The sequence below is a fragment of the Anolis carolinensis genome, chromosome 5, assembly GCF_035594765.1.
Source record: "Anolis carolinensis isolate JA03-04 chromosome 5, rAnoCar3.1.pri, whole genome shotgun sequence".
In the NCBI taxonomy this organism is placed as follows: domain Eukaryota; kingdom Metazoa; phylum Chordata; class Lepidosauria; order Squamata; family Dactyloidae; genus Anolis; species Anolis carolinensis.
This window is the reverse complement of record NC_085845.1, coordinates 85,130,961-85,147,116: the sequence shown is the minus strand read 5'-3', so window position 1 is coordinate 85,147,116 and position 16,156 is coordinate 85,130,961. Positions and strand designations below refer to the sequence as shown.

General features: G+C 39.7%; 1 protein-coding gene across 6 annotated transcripts in view; it reads right to left on the bottom strand.

Annotated features, from left to right (window-relative positions):
* The window catches only part of reln (reelin), a 395,806-nt gene that overhangs the window by 281,658 nt on the left and 97,992 nt on the right, over positions 1–16,156 (bottom strand). For all 6 annotated transcript variants that reach the window (XM_062981720.1, XM_062981721.1, XM_008111538.3 and 3 more), the window contains exon 3: positions 14,942–15,077. In XM_062981720.1, coding sequence (XP_062837790.1) covers positions 14,942–15,077 — 136 coding nt within the window. The remainder of the gene's footprint in view (positions 1–14,941; positions 15,078–16,156) is intronic.

Genomic DNA, 16,156 nt, shown 5'->3' with positions numbered 1-16,156 from the left:
TCTGGACAAAAACTTCCAAACAGAAGATTTGAGCTTCTGTGCAAATTTGCATCCCTGCATTTCACATATTCAAGACATAGAACATAGCATAGCAACCTATAAATGATCCTCCAATGCAGTGGTTCTCAAACTGTGCTCCAGAAAGCCCTTGGGGCTCCATGAGAGGTGCTCAGGGGCTCCGTGGACACCCCATCTCCTCTGGGGTTTCTGCTAGTATTATTATTACAAAGGCTGGATGGCCATCTGTTGGGGTACTTTGATTGTGTTTTTTCTGCATGGCTGAAGGGGATTGGACTGGATGGCCACAGGGCTATACTACTGAAATACTGTTAAGTTTATGTCGGTTAAAATTGTTCTTCATTTTAAATATTGTATTTTTTCACTGTGTGAATTACTTCACACAAACACTCTACATCCATCTGCCATCGGCCCTATCCATGCCTGATAGCTATACATTATATCTAATATATAATATAATATATAAGCATTTCTTGGGGTTCCATGTGAATCTTTTGCTTCAAAAAGGGCTCCAAAGCTGAAAAGGTTTGAGAATCTCTGCTCTAATGGAATATTCATCTTACTAATTTTTCAAAATAATGTTTATTATGGGAATAGAATAGTGCTTTTTTTTCTATAACAGGGAATGGGGGGGGGGGGGAGAAAGACAATTAGGTATAGCCCAGAAAGAAAAAAAGTAGTATGCAATGGAAAAGAGTGAAAAAAGAGGAATAACAAAAAATAGAGTTGACTTCTAATCTCTGTGAGTTTCCACTTATCTTATTTTCTAATTTTGCTTTGACTCTAGGGAACGGGTTTTGCTTCAGTACTTAAATTCTTGTTTCATAAACTGTATAATTACTGATCAATCTGTTTTGCTTTTTTTCTGTGAATCTTGAGCAATTGAATGTGATAATAAATCCATTTTCCTTATTTCTATCACTTTTCGTATCAATTGTTCCGTTGTTGCTAATTCTTTTGATTTTCATTTTTGGGCATATGTTGTTCTTGCCATTGTTATTAAATAGTAGAATTATTTGTCTTCATTTCTTTCAATTTCAAAGTCTGTCATTCTGAGTAAAAAATACTCAGGTTTAATTGGAAATGTATATCTAATATTTTTTGGATTTTCTTATATATTTCCTTCCAATATCCTTCGCTTTTTTGCAAGTCCACCACATGTGATAGAAAGTGCCAATATTCTCTTCACACTTCTGACAATTGACTGTAGTATTTTGATAATATTTTGAGAGTTTTTGGGCGTGTTAAATACTATTGGTATCTTGTATCACTTTTCCTTCAAATCATACGAATATGTGCATTTTAATTTTTTCCACATTTTCCCACTCTTCTAATCATGTGTGTCCTGTATCTGCAGCCCATTTGACCATGCAGTCTTTAATCTGTTCTTCTGTTGACCAGTCCAAGTGCTTTTGATACAGTTTTGTAATTAATTTCTTTTCTATGTATTTTTAATAAGCCAGAGAGACATACTAAGCTTATTGGTTAACCTTAAAAATGTGGTTTACTAAAACAGCATGTCACTTTTCCACCACAGTTTAAAGGATCTGAACAGACCTTGTCATCTTACTGGGTGTTTCTATAAATGTTTTAAGCTACTCCATTCGCATTACAAATGGTTTGTGTTATGATTGAGCCTCATGGCTCTGTTACTGACAGACGTGGGCGTAAGACTCCTCGAGAGTCAGATACTCTCGAGGAGCGAGAAAGAAAAAGACTGCGAGACATTTTTGCAGCACCATCTGACGAAGAGTCTTTTGAGGGGTTTACGGAGAGAATGGAGGAGGGGCTGGTTAGCTCGGAGGAGGATGAGATGGATTGGACTCGGGTAAGGGAGGAATTGGGTGCCACTGGTCATGATGGGATAGAAGATGAATGGGGACCTTCAGGATTAGACCCATGGCTTAGCTGGAGGGATGGGACGGGATCCACAGCTGGAGATGCTGTGGGGCGTAGTCAGAGGTGTTCCAGCTCTGATGAGGAAAGTGATGAGGAAACGCCCGGGTTAAGGAGGACAGCTGACAGTGATGAGGATTTGTAACTGGCATAAAATGGGGCTTGGGAGCAATTGCAAATTGCGTTGGGCAAGGTAATCTGGACGAACGCTTGGGATCTGTGTGGGACGCTTTCCTGAAGACTGGTGTGTTTTCCTGTGCTGAGACGTAAGTTGTTTTGGAATTCAGGGTCAGACGGCGGGAGGAATTGTGTGGGCATTTGTTTGTGCAAACCTGTGCTTACTCTTATTAGCTTGACCTTCCGTCGTCTTCTTGACGGACGCCATCTCCTGTTTTGAAAACTCGGACTGAACTGACCACGGCTTGTCTTCCCCCCTTCTTGGACTTGGAATCTACAAACGTCTGCTTCTGGCTTTGATCTACGGAAAGGAACTGGGTCTACTCTACTGCTACAATCCTTGACTGATCTGTTCGTGTTGGGAATCCTGTCTGCTGTGTGTGTGGGAGCGACGCAAGTTACTCTAAGCACAGTGTTGGCAGCAGAGAGGAATCTGCTGCCAATTAGTTGCATTCTTTTGTATCTTTTGTTCCTCGGCTTTTGTTTTGTTTATCCCCAGGCTGAAGCAAGCAGTTTGTTTTTACCCGGATTAAACTCCGGTTTAATCCGGTTTATCTTTTGAACGTTTTTCCTTGCCCCTTTTTGCTCCTAAAGGCTAATACTGCCTGGCCCTTGTATTTTACGGGCATTTTTGAGTTCTGTAATCCAATAAACTCTGTTATCTTGAACCTTGTGGCGTTCTGTCCTTGACAGTTTGGCCTGACACATCTGTTAGCACAGTCGTCATGCACCAGAAACAGTCCTAGACAAAGACATTTAAATTACATATCTAGAACATTTGAGATTTACTACAAACTAAAATGCTTTAAAACCATGTCAACAAAGTTTATATTATTAACTATAGTGTTATAATCAAATAAGAAGAGATCAGAATTTGAAACAGATTTTTTTTAAACTACAGCTCCTTAAATCCTCATGCCGGTGTGGGCACTATGTTGTTTCAACATACTATGACTATGATTACTAAAGTATGGAGTACAAAAAACATGGTAAAGTGTGTTTAATCTACAATGGAAGCACAAGTGATCTCATCCTTAAGCCATGTCATAGCAAAATTCAGCAGAAGGGAGTGTATACCTCTGAGCTTAAAACTCATTCCCATAATAATAAACAATGTTTCAGTTCAAATGCAGCAGCTATGTTTTCCCATTAAAAAAGCAAGCCAGCAGACAATGTGACATATAATTATGTAAATCTTTCCATGACATCTTCAATGGAGTGAATGTAATAATTTGCTTTAATTAATATAAATGGAATTGACTTTAGTAGGTAGCAACAAGCAATCCTCCTGATAACATCCAGGGTAGCACTCTGGTACCGGGAAACAGTTATCTGTTGAAGCTTTCAGGGATAGTTGAGTAGCATCTGTTCAGTTCTTTAATACCAGCTTTATAAAATACCAGGAACTAATTAGCAAACCTGTGAACTATTTCAGTTGAAAGACTCAAAATGAATTAACATGAAGGGGAAGCACAATCCCGACAGATGGCCACCCAACCTTAATAATATTAATATGATTAATAATGAAAGGATTGGAAGAGACCACTTGGGCCATCTAGTCCAATCCCTTTCTGCCGTCATGCAGCCAAAGCACAATCAAAGCACCCCCAACAGATAGCTATCCAGCCTTAACAATAATATTACTACTACTACTAATACTACTACTACTAATAATAATATAGTTGGAAGAGACCCCTTGTGCCCTCTTGCTGTGAGCCCCTTCTGCCTGCTTGCCTTTGCTCCCAGCGAGAAGCCTCTGCTGCATCCTCTGTGAGGCCTCCCGCGGCTAGCACAGGGCCCTCGCAGCGAGAGGAGGAGGCTGTGGATGGAATGGGTAAAGGGGCTGCAGAGGCGAATGCAAGGCTAGGGACTTGGAAACAGTTGTGGTGGCAGCTTCACCCAAATATAAGCCGAGGCAGGCTTTTTCAGTCCCCCAAAAGGGTTGAAAAACTCGGCTTATATTTGAGTATATACAGTAATTGTTTGTTATCAGAAAAGAGGTGGGTTAAATCTTATTGCTAGCCTCAAATATAGTAGTTCTAAAGAATCAATGGGATTTACATGAGTGTAGTTTTAACCAGTCCCACTCAATCAATATTCTATCTACTTTTTCATTATCCAAGTGGAGGCCAAAAGGGGTTGCTAAACAGAGAAGGATAGTCCATTTTATTGCCGGGGGTGGGGGTGGGGGTGGGGGAGGAGTTGAAGGAGGAAAACCATTTTCCCAATTTTCACTGATCATTTCATCTTCCCATTTGACAAACAAGGGTTGTTTCCACAAGGGCAACATGGGGGGGGGGGGGGGAATAACAGCAACACAGTGGAAAATAGTTTACTCCTTCAATCCCCACCCTAAAATGGACTATCGTTCTCTGTCTAGGCCCCCTTTTGGGCTCTGCCCAGATAATGGATCATTACCTAATTGGCTTTAACACAATAGTTGTGATTTTATTTTAAGTGCAACTGCAATACACATGCCTTAGTGGCTACAATATCTTAAATGCAACTTTCTTATATACGTCTTCTGCAAGAGTCTGTACAAGCATGTTGTTTGTGATATAAAAAAGAGAAATAAACTCAGCTATAATAACTGCAAGTTTTTTGCTACATTTTGACCAGAACAGAAGCTGTCACTAATCAAGAAACCCCACAACTATTGCACCTAGTGGCCAAAACACTCAAGCCCTTCAAGAGCCCTCCAAATGAGCCCTTCTCCAGACAACACTAAAGGACCATCTACCCATAGAACACTCTGAAAATATTGAGGAACATTGGGACAAACTGAAGACCTCTATGATCACAGCCTGCGAAGAAAGCATTCGATACCAAACTAAGAAACATCAAAACTGGTTTGATGAAAATGACAAAGAGATCCAACAGTTAATTGATAAGAAAAGGAAAGCCTTTCAAACATGGCAGAGAGACACCAACTGCGCTGCTAAGAAAAAGATCTACACTAGTGCAAAAGCTGGGGTTCAAAGAAGGACCAGAGAACTCAAGAACATCTGGTGGACAAAGAAGGCTGAAGAAATCCAACACTTGGCAGATACCCATGATGCTCAGGAATTTTTAAAAGCCACAAAGGTACTCTATGGACCAAGAAATCATGGTATGCACCCTCTACACTCATCACATGGAACCAAACTTCTGAAGGACAAAAAATCAATTGCACTACGTTGGAAAGAGCATTACCACGACCTCCTGAATCGCAGCTCCAACGTGGCCGAAGAGGTTCTTTCACAAATCCCGCAAAAACTAACCAGGGATGAGCTTGCAGTGCTGCCTAGTCTGGAGGAAGTCAGCAATGCCATCAGCCAACAAAATGGGATTCCTGTTAAATATTTAAAGAAGGTGGACCTGAGCTGATACAACAACTCCACCAGCTCATTGAAAAAGTGTGGGTGATCGAAAAAATCCCAGCAGACATTAAGGATGCCACCATTCAAGAAAGGAGATAGAACAGACTGAGGAAATTATCTAGGTAGAATCATAGAATCGTAGAGTTGGAAGAGACCTCATGGGCCATGCAGTCCAACCCCCTGCAAGAAGCAGGAAAATCTCATTCAAAGCACCCCCGACAGATGGCCATCCAGCCTCTGCTTAAAAGCCTCCAAAGAAGGGGCCTCCACCAGTCTGGGGCAGAGAGTTCCACTGCCGAACAGCTCTCATAGTGAGAAAGTTCTTCCTGATGTTCAGGTGGAATCTCCTTTCCTGTAGTTTGAAGCCATTGTTCCGCGTCCTAGTCTGCAGGGCAGCAAAAAACAAGCTTGCTCCCTCCTCCCTATGACTTCCCCTCACATATTTATACATGGCTATCATGTCTCCTCTCAGCCTTCTCTTCTGCAGGCTAAACATACCCAGCTCTTTAAACCGCTCCTCATAGGGTTTGTTCTCCAGACCCTTGATCATTTTAGTCGCCCTCCTCTGGACGCTTTCCAGCTTGTCAACATCTCTCTTCAATTGCTGTGCCCAGAATTGGACACAGTATTCCAGGTGTGGCCTGACCAAGGCAGAATAGAGGAGTAGCATGACTTCCCTGGATCTAGATGCTATACCCCTATTTATGCAGGCCAGAATCCCGTTGGCTTTGTTCGCTGCCGCATCACATTGTAGGCTCATGTTTAACTTGCTGTCCACAAGGACTCCAAGATCTTTTTCACACGTACTGCTGGCTAGCCAGGCGTCCCCCATTCTGTATCTTTGATTTCCATTTTTTTCTGCCGAAGTGAAGTATCTTGCATTTTTCCCTGTTGAACTTCATTTTGTTAGTTTCGGCCCATCTCTCTAATTTGTTAAAATTGTTTTGAATTCTGCTCCTGTCTTCTGGAGTGTTAGCTATCCCTCCCAGTTTGGTGTCATCTGCAAACTTGATGATTGTGCCTTCTAACCCTTCGTCTAAGTCGTTAATAAAGATGTTGAACAGAACCGGGCCCAGGACGAAACCCTGCGGCACTCCACTTGTGACTTCTCCCTTCTAACCTCCGCTGGGAAAATCTTCGCAAGAATCCTTGCAAATCACCTTCTACCTGTCTCAGAAACCCTCTCAGAATCCCAGAACAGTGGACATGATCTTCACTGCACAACAGCTTCAAGAAAAATGCAGGGAACAAAATCAACCTCTGTACATGGCCTTCATAGACCTTGCAAAGGCTTTTGACACAGTGAATCGCAGAGCTCTCTGGACCATCCTCCAAAAAAATTGGATGCCCTGACAAATTTGTGAACATCCTGCAGCTCCTCCAAGATGACAGTCTTGGACAGCAATGGCTCCCAAAGTGACCCATTTAAGGTGGAATCAGGTCTCTACTCCCAACTCAAGAATGGATAATGGTATGTTCGTAGACAGGAAAAGAGATTTAAAGATAGGCTTAAAGCTAACCTTAAAAACTGTGGCATAGACACTGAGAACTGGGAAGCCCTGGCCCTTGAGCGCTCTAACTGGAGGTCAGCTGTGACCAGCAGTGCTGCAGAATTTGTTTTTTTTTAAATAGTTTTTATTGAATTTAAATTTTTTCACACAAAAATTATTTTTATCACATAGCAGATATATAATGTATCATACAATACTTCCATAACTATTTTATATCTATTGTTGATTTATATCTACTACAATGTTAACATTTGTCCATCTATATTTCTTCACCACTGTGTATCCCCCCCCTCCCACCCCGAGCCACTTCTTATATACTGTCCAACCAAAATCTCATTTCTTCCTGAGGCGGTAGCCCTCCATCCCTTTTTTGAAGTCCTTTCTCAATAAATTTTCCCCATACATCCTCAAAATCATTTTTTTTTTCCATATCCCTCTTTTAACTTTTAATTTGCATGTTAGCTTATCATTTATTGCCAATTTCCATAGTTCCTTATACCATTCTTCAATCTGAACATTTATTACTTTTCTCCAGTTCCTTGCTATAAGCATTCTTGCTATTGTCAATAAATTTGTTATTGCTTCTTTTTCTTTTTTATCCATCTTATTGTTATTATAAATTGATAATAATGCAATACCAGGGCTTCTTTCCAGTTTGATGTTCATTATATCCTCTATCTCTTTAAATATTTTATACCAAAATTTCCTTACATATTTACAATGCCACCACATATGTATATATGTTACCACTTCCTGACAGCCTCTCCAGCAATTTTTTGGATGGTTTTTATTAATATTTGACATTTTTAATGGAGTTAAATACCATTTCCAAATTATCTTATAATAATTTTCTTTAACTCTTATTGATAAATTTTTCAAGTGCCTTTGTTTCCACAATTGCGACCATTCTATTTCATTTATGGAATACACCTTTCAGTTTTTTATAATCATCTGCAGATGAGTGCTGCAGAATTTGAAGAGGCACGGATGGAGGGTGAAAGGGAGAAATGTGCCAAGAGGAAGGTGCGTCAATCCTGATAATCTGATGCCCTCATTGTGGAAGAACATGCAGGTCAAGAATAGGACTCCACAGTCACCTATGTACCCACCGCCAAGACACTACGGAGGACCATCATACTTGGATAATGAGGGATCGGCTAAGTAAGAAAATTGGCCATATAAATTTGGTATAGACATGATTTTGTCTGGTTTATTAGTTTGCAGTCTGGGAGTAATAATAATAATAATAATAAAACTTTATTTATACCCCGCCACCATCTCCCCAATGGGGACTCGGGGCGGCTAACATGGGGCCATGCCCAGAGCAATACAACATAATAAAATATAGAAACAACATATCATAACACCATTTAAAATACAATAAATAATAATAAACAGAACATCAAGAAATCAAAAAAACAATAAAGCAAGGGCAGGCCGCTTGAACACAGAGATAAAACCCGGAGTGAGAGGGACAGAGGAGTACTCCACTATGGGCAGGGACATTTGGAAGGGGTAATCTAGAGGATAGATGTTCGGAGGGGAGTAATACGGAGATATATGACAGTATCCTATTTTCAGTTTACAGGTCTAAATTCTTTTGAAGCTTCCTACTTATTCAATACTATATATCAAAGTAAGTTCTGCCTACTTACATTACTTGCATTTGAGATACAATTTAGAATATAAAGAATTCAATAAATTAGCATTCATCCAACAAGAAATTTAACAGACTTGGGCAACATTCTTGTTTTTGAAAATAAGCAAGTGAAAAGTAGAATATAGTGATTTCTCTCCATAAGTTAAATTTCCCAAAAGTTTTTATCTATCTAGACATGATGATCCTTGAAGAGATTTATTATGTTCTATGTCAAGACCCGCATCTGGAGAGCATCAGAATTGTCAATTGATAAAACCTATAGGAAGAGACAAGAAAGAAAGAAAAGAAAAAGGCAACAAAACCTTGTTGATTTATGAAACAGAAGGTAGAAAACTTCTATGCTAGTATAATATAGTAGTTAAAGATATAGTACTTACTTACTTACTTACTTAGGCGATCCCTCGTCGTTCGAGGACGATGGTCTTCCAACCTTGGTATCTTGGGCGTGTGTTCTTAGGTGACTGAAGAGACCGATTCTTGACCCGCATATTCTCCCGCAGTGAGGACATCGGTTTCCAGGTGGAAGGCGGTCCCGGTCGGGGTTAGCTTGACGCTCCTTCCTCTTGGCACGTTTCTCCCTTAAGCCCTCCGTTCGTGCCTCTTCAAACTCCGCAGCACTGCTGGTCACAGCTGACCTCCAATTAGAGCGCTCAAGGGCCAGGGCTTCCCAGTTCTCAGTGTCTATGCCACAGTTTTTAAGGTTGGCTTTGAGCCCATCTTTAAATCTCTTTTCCTGCCCTCCAACATTCCGTTTCCCATTCTTGAGTTCAGAGTAGAGGAGCTGCTTTGGGAGACGGTGATCGGGCATTCGGACAACGTGGCCAGTCCAACGGAGTTGATGGCGTAAGAGCATCGCTTCAATGCTGGTGGTCTTTGCTTCCTCAAGCACGCTGACATTTGTCCGCCTGTCTTCCCAAGAGATTTGCAGGATTTTCCTGAGACAGCGCTGATGGAAACGCTCCAGGAGTTTGGTGTGACGTCTGTACACAGTCCACGTTTCGCAGGCATAGAGCAGGGTTGGGAGGACAATGGCTTTATAAACAAGCACCTTGGTCTCTCTACGGATGTCCCGGTCATCAAACACTCTCTGCTTCATACGGAAAAATGCTGCACTCGCAGAGCTCAGGCGGTGTTGTATTTCAGTGTCGATGTTGACTTTTGTGGAGAGGTGGCTACCAAGGTAGCGGAAATGGTCAACATTTTCTAATGTTGCACCGTTAAGCTGTATTCCTGGCTTTGCAGAGGGATTAGCTGGTGCCTGTTGGAAGAGCACTTTGGTTTTCTCGATGTTCAGTGAGAGGCCGAGCTTCTCGTATGCTTCTGCGAAGGTGTTTAGAGTGGCTTGTAGGTCTTCTTCTGAACGCGCACAGACTACGTTGTCATCAGCATATTGGAGTTCTATAACAGATGTTGTGGTGACCTTGGTTTTGGCTCTCAGTCTGCTGAGGTTAAATAGCTTGCCATCTGTCCGATAGATGATTTCCACTCCGGTGGGAAGCTTCCCATCAACAAGGTGAAGTATCATAGCGATGAAGATGGAAAATAAGGTGGGGGCAATAACACATCCCTGCTTGACACCTGATTCAACCTTAAATGGGTCACTTTGGGAGCCGTTGCTGTCCAAGACTGTTGCCATCATGTCATCATGGAGGAGCCGCAGGATGTTCACAAATTTGTCAGGGCACCCGATTTTTTGGAGGATGGTCCAGAGAGCGCTGCGATTCACTGTGTCGAATGCCTTTGCAAGGTCAATGAATGCCATGTACAGAGGTTGGTTTTGTTCCCTGCATTTTTCTTGGAGCTGTCGAGCAGTGAAGATCATGTCCACTGTTCCTCTGGAGGGGCGGAAGCCATTCTGGGATTCTGGGAGGGTGTCTTCTGAGACAGGGAGAAGGCGGTTTGCAAGGATTCTTGCGAGGATTTTCCCGGCGGAGGTTAGAAGGGAGATACCACGATAGTTCCCGCAGTCTGTTCTGTCCCCTTTCTTGAAAAGGGTGATGATGGTAGCATCCTTGAAGTCTGCTGGGATTTTCTCGGTCATCCACACCTTTTCAATGAGCTGGTGGAGTTGTTGCATCAGCTCAGGTCCACCCTCTTTGAAGATTTCAGCGGGAATCCCATCAGGTCCGCTAGCTTTGTTGTTTTTTTGTTGGCTGATGGCATTGCTGACTTCTTCCAAACTAGGCAGTGCTGCAAGCTCATCCCTGGTTTGTTGTTGCGGGATTTGTGAGAGGGTCTCTTCGGCCACATTGGAGCTGCGATTCAGCAGGTTCTGGTAGTGCTCTTTCCAACGTAGTGCAATTGATGTTTTGTCCTTCAGAATTTTGGTTCCATCTGATGAGCGTAGGGGCTGTATGCCATGGTTTCTTGGTCCATAAATGATCTTTGTGGCTTTGAAAAATCCCTGAGCGTCATGGGTATCTGCAAGGTGTTGGATTTCTTCAGCCTTCTTTGTCCACCAGATGTTCTTGAGTTCTCTGGTCCTTCTTTGGACCTCAGCTTTTGCACTGGCATAGATCTTTTTCTTGGCAGCACAGTTGGTGTCTCTCTGCCATGTTTGGAAGGCTTTCCTTTTGTTATCAATCAGCTGTTGGATCTCTTTGTCGTTATCATCAAACCAGTCTTGATATAGTATAAGATATAGTATAAAGGTATGGATTAAAGGTATGGGTTAAATCTCAGCTGAGCTAAAATCATGAGAAAGGTTTTAACTTTCTTTAATGCCAGAATAGTTGTAAATGCATATATTGATTTTAGTGTTGAACTTTGTCTCTGGAGATAAGGGTCCAAATCCCCACTTAGCCATGTAAAACTACTGTGACCTTAGGCAAATCACACTATTTCAACCTCAGAGACAAAACCGCTCTGAACAACTTTTGCCAAGGAAATCTCATGATAGGTCCATCTCAGGATTGCCTAACTTATGTTAGAAATGATTTGAAGGCAAACAACAACAACAACAACAACAGCAACAACAAATATATTTATCAAGCCAACAGGAATTTAGCAAATAATGTTTCCATAACTGTGCATAAATCTTTGCATAGAGAACTTTAGGCTCTTGTTGAGATGAATACAATGGTAAAGCAAACAACTGTTTACACAAAACATCCATACTATTGTATTCCTTGAAATAGTTCTTCCATTCTATTGTATCTTTAAATAGTTGTTTGTTAGCAATTGTTATATCATGCCACTATGTCATACTTTAATAATTTTTTTAAATCATCTTTATTATTTATTATCCACATATGATAAAAAGAATGAAATAGTAAGAAAAGAATAAGAAAGAAAAGAGAAAAAGAGGAGAACCATATAAAAATAAGAAAAAAGAAATAAAGAAAAAAAGGTGAAGTTTTGGCTTTCGGTCATCCTCCATGAGGTTTTTGCCTTTTCCTTCAACTTCTCTCCATTCCTTCTGCTCCCCGATGTCTTATCCATTCTATTTGGATGTGTGTTCTATTCTTCCTCATATCTTTATCTTCTTGTAATCTTGTTTAAGATATTCTGTAGTTTGGATCCAATCTGTCTCTTTCACTGGGTTCCCCTTAGTTTTGGAGATTAGATAGGTGAGTCTATCCATGTTCCTTATTTCTAAGATTTTTATTATCCATTCTTCTACTTCAGGTGTTTCCTTCTTTTTCCATAGTCTTGCATAAAATATTCTTGCTGTGGTCGTTAGTAAGAAGAGAAGTTTATCCTTATTTTTATCTAGTTTTTGATTGTTCATGCCTAATAAAAATGTTTCTGGTCTCAATGGGATCTTCATTTGTAACATTTTCTGTACCTTGTCCTGGATTTTTTTCCAGAAGTCCTTTGCTTTTTTACATAGCCACCACATATGGTACAATGTTCCTTCATTCTCTCCGCATTGCCAACATTGTGTATTTATATTTTTATAACACTTTCACATTTTTTTGGTGTCACCTACCATTTATATGCCATCTTTATCCAATTTTCTTTTAGATCTGTTGCGTACGTATATTTCAACTTTTTATTCCAAATTTCTTCCCATTTTTCCCTTCCAATAGATCTGCCTATATTTTCTGTCAAATTTTTCAGGTGAGTCTTCATTTCTTCTTTCTTGGTGCTCCATTCCAGTAATTTTTTTATATATTTGTTTATCATTTTTTTTCTCTGATATCATTTTTTGTATCCCAGAATACCTCCTTCTCTGAAAAGCCTAATTCTTTGTCTTTTATGAACTGTTCTTTTATTTGCCAGTATTTTATTTATTTCTCATGTCAGAAGCGAACCGAGGGTACAAATTGTAATGGATTTGCAAACACAGAGATTTTTTTAAGAAAGAAAAAAAAACTTGGCATTAATACTAAATGTCTTTTGCCCAGTAGCTGGCCACTTGGAGTTCCTTTAGTGTTGCTGTTAGAAGGTCCTCCATTGTGCATGTAGCAGGGCTCAGAATGCATTGCAGTAGGTGGTCTGTGGTTTGCTCTTCTCCACAGTCACATGTTGCGGTCTCCACTTTGTAGCCCCATTTCTTAAGGTTGGCTATGCATCTCGTGGTGCCAGAGCGCAGTCTGTTCAGCTCCTTCCAAGTCGCCCAGTCTTCTGTGTGCCCAGGGGGGAGTCTCTCATCCGGCATCAGCCAATGATTAAGGTTCTGGGTTTTAGCCTGCCACTTTTGGACTCTTGCTTACTGAGGTGTTCCTGCAAGTATCTCTGTAGATCTTATTGAAATCAAGAGATATCTTTATTAAGTATGTTCATCTCCTGTTGTGTTTTCATCACCCATTCTCCTTCTTCTTTGTATTTGTCCCATCCCATTACTTTCCTTTGCGTGGCTTCAAGAAGTGATAGCCATAATGGTGTTTTATCCTAGAGCTTCATTTTATATTTTCCTCAAACTTCATATATGGCAGATTTCACAAAATGATTGCCAAAATTTTTCTCTTTTTTGTCTTCCCATACCAGAGGTATGAGTGCCATCCCAGTCTTAATTCTATCCCTTCCAGACGTAATACTTTCCCTTTTCTAATTTCGTCCAATGTCTAATCCATGTTAAGGCACTCGCTTTGAAATATAACTTTAAATCTGGCATGGCTAGTCCTCCTCTGCTCTTTTTCTCTGTCATATTTTTGAAATTAATCCTAGATTTTTTCCCCTGCCATATATATTTCATGATGTCTCTGATACATTCATTTATTATTTTTTGATTTCTTATTATTGGTAGATTTTGAAAAAAAAAGATCATTTTCGGTAGAACATTTTTACGCTTGTGATCCTGCCTAAGGGTGATAGATTTAGTTTTTTCCCAATTATCTAGATCTTTTTTAATCTCCTTCCATTTTGTTATGTGGTTATTTTGTAGTAGCTGTAGATTTTTTGATGTTATTGTGATGCCTAGATATTTTAGTTTTGTTGTAATTTGGATATTCCACATTTTTTAAATTTATCTTGCTTTTTTTGTAATTTTTTTGTAATTGCTTTTTCCCCCCGTGTTTATTTTAAATCCTGATACTTCTCCAAATTTCCTAATTGTTTCAATCCAATTCTTTAGGTTCTTTAACGGTTCTTCAATTATACAAATTATATCATCTGCAAAAGCCCTCAATTTATAATTTTTTCCTTGTATCGTTGCTCCTTTAAGTTCTTTTTCTTCCCTTATCTTATTTAGCAGCACTTCCAAAGTTAGGATAAAAATCAGTGGCGAAAGAGGGCATCTCTGTCTTGTTCCTTTTTCAATTCCTATCTTTTAGGTCTCCTGTCTATTTATTATTATTTTAGTTTCTTGTTTCTCATATATTGCTCCTATGGTATTTTGAAAATAATGTCCCATATCTATCTCCTTCATTAAAAGCTTTAAAAAATCCAAGGCTTCACTCATGTCTCCGCATGGGAAGCTGGAGCTGACAGAGGAAGCTCACTCACTCTCCGCAGATTTGAACTGCAGACCTGTCAGTCAGCAGTCCTGCCAGCACAAGGATTTAACCCATTGCATCGCAAGTAGATAAACAGCAAACTTTTTTTTTAATCTGAGAAACACTTTCTTAGAAATCTCTGGGTCCTCCAATAAATCAACATTTTACACCTAATTTAAAATAAAACCAAGAGCATATGCAGTGTAGTTTTACCCGTGATATGCCAAATACATTTAATGATTGCAAACATGAATGGATAATGCTGTTATTTCAAGACAGAATTGGACTAGATGCCTTTTGTTGAGAAGACCCACAAAACATAACGCCCAATTCCTATAAATTGAGATATATGGCTGCAAACTTGTCTGTAAATATTATCTTCTACAATCATAGCACAAAAAAATTAATTCAATATCATCAGTATCAATACTAGAAACTTACATAAAATTCACGCAGCCTGTTCCTGCAGGTGGGGCAATCCACACAAAACTGAGATTTGTAGTTGGTAGATGGCTTACATGTGAAGCAACCACACTGCACATAAACTGATTTCCAAACTGGTGATCCGCCATTATTCCTGCAATGAAAACATTTCAAAAACACTATGAAACACATATTCATTTAGACACAAAATATAAATTGCACTGCATCAGAAAGATATATACGAAATGTGTAATACATTCAGTTGTGTGGCAATTATATTTGCAATTTCCTTAAGTTTTTAGGTATTTCAGACATAAACATTGTTAAAGGAATGAAATGATCTTGATTGGAATTCCATCACTATGATTTCTATATGTAATATTGAAAACGTTTCCCCCCAGTATTGGCTGAGCTTGCATATTTTTACCTGTATTTGTGATGGTACATCGACATGTTCACATTATCATTTAATATAATAGTAACCTAATGAGGAACTTACAGTCATGGATGAAAAGGAATGCATTTGTATTCTTTCATTCACACAAGCACAAGTCAAGGAAATGAATATGCATTAGGAACATAATATTTAACATTATTCTGCACAGCAGTTGTGCAAAAAGTGTAATATAGAACGAATGTTTCAGTGACTTTTTTTTCACTCCCCAGGTGTTCAGTTGGATTCAGACTGCCATATCCACTTTTGCTTCATATTTATTTATTTGAAAGATATATATACCCACCCAGCCTTTCAACCAGTGGCTCCCAAAGTATATTGCAACCAAATTAAATAAACTTGCAGCATTGTCAGCAAATAGAGTGATTGGCTGTTAAGCAGTCAGGGAGAGCAGACCCTTCTAGATCTTCTAGACTTATATGATCATACAAATAGTCAGGAAGGATCAGCAGGCGAATTTAGTACCACAAATAATAAAATGTCCAACTATCCAGCCATCTACCATGTTTCAATCATCACAATGCATTTTTAACAATGATGTGGTTTTACGTAGTGAACAGGTACACTGTAGAAACCCATCCAGTGGTATTGTGATTATGGAAGGGATGACGGAATGGAAAGAAAACCCAGCAACACCACAGTTAATGTCATACATTTACTCCATACATTCCCGGTTGGATGAGACAAGCCTAATTGGAAACTATACTGCTTGATGAAGTTTTATTGTGAATTCATCCTGCTTCATTTGTGGAATTCACAGGAGGGCAGATGATACTACC